The sequence below is a fragment of the Benincasa hispida genome, chromosome 9 (assembly GCF_009727055.1).
Source record: "Benincasa hispida cultivar B227 chromosome 9, ASM972705v1, whole genome shotgun sequence".
Lineage (NCBI taxonomy): Eukaryota > Viridiplantae > Streptophyta > Magnoliopsida > Cucurbitales > Cucurbitaceae > Benincasa > Benincasa hispida.
The window spans coordinates 21,109,925-21,119,590 of NC_052357.1; the positions used below are offsets into that span (position 1 = coordinate 21,109,925).

General features: G+C 36.3%; 1 protein-coding gene across 1 annotated transcript in view; it reads right to left on the reverse strand.

Moving 5' to 3' along the window:
• Positions 1–8,695: 8,695 nt before the first annotated feature.
• Positions 8,696–9,666, reverse strand: part of LOC120087191 (protein DEHYDRATION-INDUCED 19 homolog 4-like) — a 3,391-nt gene continuing 2,420 nt past the window's right edge. Inside the window, exon 5 of the mRNA XM_039044097.1 lies at positions 8,696–9,039. Coding sequence (XP_038900025.1) covers positions 8,931–9,039 — 109 coding nt within the window. The 3' untranslated portion in view covers positions 8,696–8,930. The remainder of the gene's footprint in view (positions 9,040–9,666) is intronic.

Here is a 9,666-nt window from a genome sequence, read left to right on the forward strand (position 1 = left end):
CACCGAACTGGATTACCAATCTCTTGTATTCATTTATCTCCTGATTATGTCTTGTAATTGTTGTGTGGAGTGTTGTGACATTACAGGTAACATGGTTTTGCAGTATTCATCTCCTTTTATCAGAGCAGGTTACCATTATCTCTGGTGCTATGATCTGGCCTCTCTCAATGAAAGGAATAAAGGAAGGAGGATCTACTACACGTCCCCCTATATTGGATGGGTCAAACGATGCATATTGGAAAGCGAGGATGTCAACCTTTCTAAAGTCTTTAGACAACAAGTCATGGAAGTCCATTATTGTTAGCTGGAGACATCCTTAAGTGGCTGATGAGGAAGGTAATCTGAAGATCAAGCCTGAAGTAGAGTGGACTAAAGAGGAAGATGAAGCCTCTCTTAGAAGCTCTCAAGCCTTAAATGTCATATTCAATGGAGTTAATAAAAACATCTTCCGGTTGATCAACACATGTGTTTCTACTAAAGAAGCCTAGGATATTCTTGTTGTTGCTCACAAAGGAACTTCCAAAGCTAAGATGTTTAGATTGCAACAGTTGGCCTTAAAATTTAAAGCCTTAAAAATGCAAGAAGAAAAAACTATTGTTGAATTCAATGTCAAGTTACTTGACATTGCAAATGAATCGTTTTCCTTAGAAGACAAGATCTCTAAAGAAAAACTAGTCAGGAAAATTCTCAGATCGTTACTTAAGAGGTTTGATATAAAGTCACTACAATAGAAGAAGCTCAAGATATCACTATAATGAAGGTCGATGATCTCATCGGATCTTTACTTACTTTTGAAATGTCCCTTAGTGACAAACCTTAGAAAAGGAACAAAGGAATAGCTCTACAATCTTCAATTCAAAGGCACTCATCTGATCCAATAGAGGAGTTCGAAGAAAATCTTGCCAATGACATCTCTTTAATGTCAAAACAGTTTTCTTGCGTGCTAAAGAGGTTTGAGAGGAAATCAGGTTTCCACTCCCCAAGGATGACCAAATCTAGCAACACATTTGGACTACCTATTTATCAATCTCAAAAATCAAGGAAGGATTTCTGACAAACTGAATGGTAATGATATAAACAAAGATAAACAGTTTTTGGTATCGTGAATGTGAAGGCTTTGATCACTATTAGTCAAAATGTCCATTTCTGAAGAGGCAAAACGATAGTTATGTTCTGACCCTATCTAACAAGGAGTCTAATGAAGTAGTGATCTAACAGAAGATATCATGGCTTTTGTCAGTTCCATTTCCTCAAATAGTTCAAAAGAGAAAATATCTATCAGCGAATTTGCTGTTGTTGGTGGAGATGAGGAAACCCATGACTCATCTATTCCTACGTCCTATCGTGACCTTTACAAGCAGATGTGTGAGGATGCGAAGGCCCTTGATGTTCAGAAGGCAAGAATTAAGTCTCTTATTGCTAACAATCCTCGTCTTATGGAAGTTATTCCTAATTTGAACATGAACTCAATAAAATCATGGCTGAGAAAGAGTCCATAAGCTAGTTTGTTAGGATGTTAAATTCTGGAACTGATTGTTTAGAACAAATCTTATTAGAAGGTAAATCTTCTAAAGATGCTTGTGGTACTAGCTTCACTGGTTCCAGCTTTGACAATAGACATCAAAGTTCAGATAAAGGCAAACATAAAATTGTATTTGTCAGAAAACAAGAACCATGGAAAACTACTCAGTCAAAATATCCTACTACTGGTCATCTTCAGACCAGGAAACATTCGAACAGAAAGAAGTGGACCTGCCACTTCCATGGGGGAAAAGGCCATATTAGACCCTACTGCTACAAGCTGTATGGATATTGGAGTTTCCAACACAACTCACGGTCTTCTAGTTATTTCAATAGCAAAAGATCTCATTCTCCTGTAATGAAGCAAATATGGAGAGTAAAAAACAATCCAAATCTCTGTAATGTTGTTCTTACATCCCTCATATCTTCAACCAAAGGGGATTAGTTTTTTTTTTATAGTGGTTGTTCTTAACATATAATAGGAGAAAGAAGTTATGTTTTTTAGATTAAAAAAAACTTGGATCAGAACATATTACTTTTGGTGATTGAGCAACAAGGAAAATCATTGGAAAAGGAAAACTCAATTATCCAGGCTTTCCTGTACTTGATGGTGTAATGCTGGTAGAGGGTCTGACTACAAATTTGATCAGTATCAGTCAGTTGTGTGATCAAGGGCTAAATGTGAACTTTATAAAAGTAAGGTGTGTTGTCAGTTGTCACTGATAATGCTAGATCTCTTGTCATGACAAGTAAAAGATTGTCTAGCAACTGCTATTTATGGACACCCACTGACTCTCAACATCATTTTGTTTTGAAGCATGATGAAACTACCTTATGGCATAAACATTTGGGTCATGTTAGCATTAAAGCTATTCAAAAGGTTGTGATCAGTATTCCAAATGTTGGCAATAATGGACGAACTATTTATGGAAAGTGTCAAGAAGGTAAGCAAATAATAGTGTCTTATAGATAGGTACCTGTCACAGTTACAAATTGTGTTATTGAGTAATACATGTTGATCTTATGGGCCTCGTGCAAGTTGAAAGTCTTAGCGGGAGGAAATATGTCATGGTCTGTGTTGATGATTTTTCAAGATACACTTGGGTTAGATTTATAAGAGAGAAGTTAGAGATTGCTCAACTTCTCAAATCTCTTTGTCTTCAACTGCAGAGGGGAAAAGGTCCCAACATTGTTCGTCTTCGCAGCGATCACGGAAGGGAGTTTGAAAATAGTCAGACTACTGGATTATGTACTACTAAAGGTACTTACCATGAGTTCTATGCTCCTATACTCCCCAGCAGAATGGTGTTGTTGAACGAAAAAATTGCACTCTTCAAGAGATGGCACGTGTCATGCTCCGTGCTTATGATCTCCCTTACCAGTTTTGGATTGAAGCTCTGAGTATTGCGTGCCATATTTATAATAGAATCTCCCTCCGCCCTGGCACTGACTGCATAAACTATGAAATTTGGAAGGGGAGAAAGCCCAATGTCAAATATTTTCATGTTTTTGGCAGCCCATGCTACATATTGGCAGATTAAGATCCTAAGAAAAAAATGGAATCCAAAGAGTGATGAAGGCATCTTTTTGGGGTATTTTGCAAACATCCGTGCTTCTAGAGTTCACAACAAGCGTACTAAGTGTGTCATGGAGTTCATAAAATTTGTTATAGATGATACAAATGGAAGAAACAGTACATCCCCTTTTAAAGATGATAAGAATGAAATTGTCAGAACAAAAAATTGTAGTCCTGAGATAAGTGTCACTTCAAATGAAAGTGACATTCCATGTGACATCTCGAAGAATATGGATCAAAACGATCCCTTTGATAGTGGAGATGATCAAGTGTGTTCAAAGCAGCTCTCCAATAGAATTTTAAAAAATCATCCCTCAAGTAACATTATTGGGAATCTTGAAGCTGAAGTGTCCACCAGAAAAAAAGTTATAAAGTGGATTACTAATAAACAATTGGGAACATCTGTTTCATCTCTCCGATGGAACCTAAAAATGTTGTTGAAGCTCTAAAAGATGAATGTTGGATTAATGCAATGCAAGAAGTGTTGTGTCAGTTTGAAAGGAACGACGTTTGGGAGTTGGTTCTACGTCCTGTGTCAGCAAATGTGATTGGAACCAAGTTGATTTTCAAAAATAAGATTGATGCAAATGGCATGGTCACTAAGAATAAGGCTTGTCTGGTAGCTCAAGGTTACTCTCAAATTGAAAGTATTAACTCTGATGGAACTTTCGCTTCATAGCTCGATTGGAAGCTATCAGACTATTGCTGAGAATTGTCTGTCTCTTAAAGTTCAAACTCTATCAAATGGATGTGAAAGTTCCTTTTTAAACAGGTACTTGAAAGAATAGGTGTTTGTTGAACAACCCAAGTGTTTTACTGACCCTGTCCACCCGGACCATGTATACAAACTCAAAGAAGCCTTGTATGGCTTAAAATAAGCACCTTGGGTTTGGTATGATATATTGACTATCTTCTTGTCAATAATGGCTAAATGAGAGGTGGAGTTGACAAAACCTTGTTTGTAAAGAAAAAAACAAGGAAATCTAGTGATTACTCAAGTTTACGTAGATGACATTGTCTTTGGTGGAATGTCACAAGATTTAGTGGATCTTCTGGTTAAACAAATACAAACTGAGTTCGAGATGAGTGGTTGGAGAACTGGCATACTTCTTAGGATTTCAAATTAAGCAAATAAAGGATGGCATCTTTGTTTCTCAGCAAGTATGTCAAAACTATTGTGAAGCAAACTCTTGCTCCTACTCATATTAAACTATCCAAAGATGCTGAAGGGATGGATGTTGATGAAAGCGTGTACAGGAGCATGATTGGAAGTCTCTTGTACTTACAACAAGTAGACTTGATATAGCTTTTACTGTAGGTTTGTGCTAGATACCAAAGCAAGCCCAAAAACAGTCACTTGCTAAGTGCCAAGTGAATCATCAAATATATTAACGGTACCAGTGACTATGGAATCTTGTACACTTTTGATACTAACAGCTCTTTTGTCGGAAATCTTGTACACTTTTGGTACTAACAACTTTTTTGTCGGATATTGCGATGCAGATTAGGCTGAGAGTTCAGAAGATCGCAAAAGTACTTCTGAAGGTTTTTTCTTTCTCTAGAACAACTTAATGTCCTGGTTTAGCAAAAAACAAAATTGTGTATCCCTACTACAGAGACTGAATACATAGCAACTGGTAGCGGTTGTACCGAACTCTTGTGGAAGAAATAGATGTTGAATGAGTATAATGTCTCACAAAATACTATGACATTGTATTGTGATAACTTGAGCGCAATCAATATATCAAAGAATTCAGTCCAACACAGTAGAACTAAACACATCAACATTTGACATCATTTTATCAGAGATTTAGTTGAAAGCAAGCAGATTGTTCTCAAGCATGTTTGAATCGACAAGCAAATAGCAGATACTTTCACCAAGGCCCTTAACGTGAAACAATTTGAAGCCCTCAGAGCTTCTTTGGGCCTATGTAAAATTAAAGTGTAACAATTAATCAAAGGAGATTTATAGGCCTTTCGAGGAGTAAGGCCCATTGCATGTGTTATGTGATGTGGCACTCGTTTATGTCTTAGTTTGGTGCATGATTGAGAAAGACAGAAATTTATTACCTTGAGTTTATTATTGTTTTTACTTATCAGTTATGTTTTGGCAGGAAAACTTATTTTGAATTTACAATTCTGATCACACACGATCTTTTCAACTTCCCCTGTGATTGTGTCTTTGCGAAAAAACTGCTTCCCATCATGGTAAGTACTCAACGAGGGACTGATACTGATGGGCCGAAAAATAATGAGATACAAGCATAAAGCAAATCGTTAAAAACTGTTGGAAATTCCTTAAGAAGATGTTTGCATTGGGGCTAAATGCTCAAACGCTTTTGTCAATTAAGAATTTACTAAGCCTTCCCCTAAGAATGATGATCCTTCTCTGGTTGCTAAGAGGAAAAGATCTATTTGGATCTCAAATCAAAAAGGGAAGAAGAAACGAGGGGAGACATCTCTTGCCCTTACGATGGAAGATTTGGTAGGGCTAGGTATTGTCATTACTTCTCCTCAGTGTAAAAATGAGTCTTTGAATTCAATTACTACTAAGACTGTTGTATAAAAAAGTGTTGATGAAAATGTTGAAATAATGCATGTTGAGTTTGTTAGTGGTTTTGATGGGTGTGAGAAGTTTTCCGCTGCTATTGATACTGTTGAAAATGTGTAACTAATGTTCTTAATGAGAAGGATGTTGAGAGAGAAACTAGGGTTATTGAAACAAATGGTCCTATTAGTTCAGTTGGTTTAAGTACCGATTTTGTTCATGGTATTATTAATTTTGAAGAACATTGTTCTAACCCTAAAAGTCAGAAAATTACGAATGTTGAAAATTCTGAAGTGGTTGATCATCCTCTCTACGTCTTATCAAATGTTGTTACATCTGGTTTTTTGAATGAGGATGATAGTGCTCAAAGGAGTCTGGTCCTGAGAAGCCACCTCTGTACTTTAAGCATAATGATTCTAAGCTAGAGAAAGAAATTGATAATCTTGATAAGTTTGCTTCTATGAATTTTGATGATTGTGGGGAGAAAAACACTAATGTCTCTGATGGAGATCGTGAGAGTGTGGATGTGTCTACTTCTACTAGTGACACTTCTAATGACAACATCCCAATCAACTAGTTAGGTTTAAAAGGAAAGAAGAAAATAAGTGATGTTGGTCCATGCTTCTCTAAACAGAGTAATGAGATGAGTTCTAACTTGGAACGGATTGATGAGAAAAATGACCATCATGAATCTAAAAGTCTCCATCATAACCCTCCCCTAAATCTCAAGAGAAGCATCCTGCTAAACAGACCAAGAAAAAATCACACTCCAGTTTTGTACCTGTTGTGCTCTTTGATGGAATCTCGTTTCATTTTTTGGATAATGCTCAGATCTGGAAATTTGTGGTTAACGGGAGAATTGTAGTTGAAAGAGATCTCTCTGAAAAAGTTCAAGATTGTCTAGAAATTATGGATTTATTGGTGAAGGCTGATATTGTTTGTTCTATGTTAAATCTAGGGCCTTATTATCATCAGCTAGTTCGTGAATTTTATGTGAAACTCTCGTGTCAGTTTGATGTTTAAGGTAGCCTTGATTTCATAAGGGTTCACATGAGAGGGCACTATTTTGTTTTTTTCAGTTACTGTTATCAACAAGTTTATGAATAGACAAGTTCCAGAAGATATCATTGAACAGAGACCCTCCATGTTAGATCTTGTTTTTGAACTTACAAGAGGTGTAAAGTGCGTCTGGCCTAAGAAGGGACAATTGCCTTGTTCTGATCTCAATGTGAGATATGTGTTGTTCCTAGTGTCCTTCCTCACACAAATATGGGCTCTCTATTACGTTGGCAAGTCTTTTGTTCCAAATTGGCATAGAGACTCAATTCAACTATGAAGTCTTTATTCTCAATCAAATCAAACGTCATATTGGCTTGCAAGCCACTAAAGTTCCTTTATGCTTTCCAAGGCTTATTTGTGGTATTCTTCTGGCTTAGAAACCTAACCTCCTGACTGACTCAGATTCTCTTGTACCTCTTCCCCTACCTTGTCTTTTAGTTATCGTTTATATCAAGGGAAACATATCCCTGATTTGGTTCACAACACAGTGCCTTCCTCTGAAAGTGGCCTGACTAAGGAATTTCTTTTGACACCTTGTGGGAAAAAGGTAATGCATGTTTTGGCAAATGAGTCAAGGGATTTGGGAGTTTTACTTCAAAAAAAAATTATCGCAAAGCCGAGGTAGATGACATGTTGAACCTTTTTCATGGTTCTATGGATGCTTTTGCTCAGGGTGGCACCTCTCGTCTCAAGATGAGGATGTGAATATTTGATGCCTCCTATTTTCTCCTTTTTTTTCCCTTCGTTTTTTTAAGCATGACAAAAGGGGGAGAACAGTTTGTGTTGATTTTGGTGACTGCTTGTTTGGTTTGGTTAGTTGTGCTTTGTGTTGGTTGATCTTTTGTTGGTTTGTTGTGATGATTTCTATTTTTTTTTTTTTTTTTAATGATGTTGTGATATGTTCTTCGAACTGTTATGAACTATTCAAGTGATTTTTTCTGTTGATTTTGTCTTGATTGGTTGTGTGTGTCACTTCTTTAGAAAATACTGCCAAATGGAGAATTTGTTAGATCTTATGTAGTTGACATTATTTGTTTAAGTATTGCAGATGTTTTTGGAGTTGTCATTGCATTTGCGATTTCTAGCAAAGAAATGTTTCTCAAAAATGCAAAAATTGCAAAATTCTTTCCTTATTGGGATTTTCCTTCTTCTGCATTATTTGCCGATCTTTTTCTTGTTTAGTGTGCTACTATTTTGGAAGTTAGGGTTGCTCTTCCTTGTTTCCGCTATGCAAATTTAAAGAACAATTTGTCCTCCGGTTTATATTGGTCATTCTATCTTTACAAGAACAACATTGTAAGTGTATCGATTGTGTAAGAACGAGCGAAATGCATCACTCAAAGACATACTCCGTTTTATTTATGTTTTGTGTATCTCAATTCATTTCAGAAAGGGTTCTCAGCGCTTGGGAGAAGTCCAAAGTCATTCGAGCTAAGGGGACTTCTTAAAGGAAAAGATACAATTCCAGTGAGAATGAGTCGCAAGACTTGAGAGAAACTCAAACCTTATAGAGAAGAAGTCTTGATCTTAGGGGAGCCTAAGACATTCTTCACTGATATTCTCACTTAGAAGGAGCCTAAGTTTCCGTGAGAGAAAGTCTCAAACCTAAGGAGAGTTTAGGTGTACGATTAAGTGATAAAGTTGTTTGAAATTCATTATAATTGTGTTATCATTACAGATAAGTACTACTTTGTAATAGTTTATCATAATATTAGTGAAGTTATCTTTATTGGACACACTACCCCCCAAGACATCGATGGCTTACACCGAACTGGATTTCCAATCTCTTGTGTTCATTTATCTCCTGATTATATCTTGTAATTATCGTGTGGAATGTTGTGACATTATAGGTAACATAGTTATCTTGTAGTAGTTATCTCCATTCTTATTTCCAAGAAGCTTGTTAGGTTGAATCATGATAATGATCTCGAGTCTCGAGTAAGGATAACTTCGTAAACCAGATTTACTTTTTCTATGCAAGCTCATTCTCCTTGACTACCAATTACTAATCTTTGAATGAAGAACACCAACTGCATTTCCCTAACCAGGAAAATAACTTGGATAATGCTTACACTTTCTAACTATATTTACTAACCCACATTAATACACTGAATTCCTACATCATGTTCTCACAAAAGTAATATGGACATTGAAATAAAACACTAATCATAATAGCATTTCCTACAATTTTGATATAACTTCACTCTTCTGCCTTTCTGCTCTCTATTATAAATCATCGCCTAGGATGACGGAGAAAACTAACCCGCGTACAAAGTCACATCTCCGAGTCTTCTCTTCTTGGTTCGTGTCAGGTATGGAAGATAACTGAACATCCCTGCATATGCACAAACTTAATATTATTAGGTTGGAGATACTGTTATAGGATATGGGGTATCTCCATCACAGAAGTTATAGACTTGCTAAGATTGCTAAGACTGTGGGACGAGCAAATATAACTCGATTTTTCGACATGAAAAATGCAGAGCAATTTAAGGCCATTTGTTAAATGGATCCAAATGCCAAGCCATGAAATTGATACAGGTTACTTTACAGATCATATGACAGCATAATTCCAAAATTGCAACAATCAGTCTGGCCCTTGAAGGAAAATGGAAACTGAAATAGAATTGCACAGTAAATCGGAATGGAACTAAATATTCATTAATTTATGCATTTGTTATCTGATCTCATCTGACATTCACCTCCCAGAATAAAGCAATATATTTTAGTGCAAAAGCACTCTCAACATGAAAAACATTAAGGCATGGATACTATTATACTACAGGTATCAAACTTTTAGCATAACTAAATATAATTCTAGGCATTATCACTATAATTGTCCAAAAGCACATTTTTATTAGAAGGAATTCGATAGGCCTTAGCCTCAATTTGTTCATCAACAAGCAGAGGGAGAATTTGAGAGTTCCCCTACCTCTTCAAGTTCTCATACAGAGAGCAAATA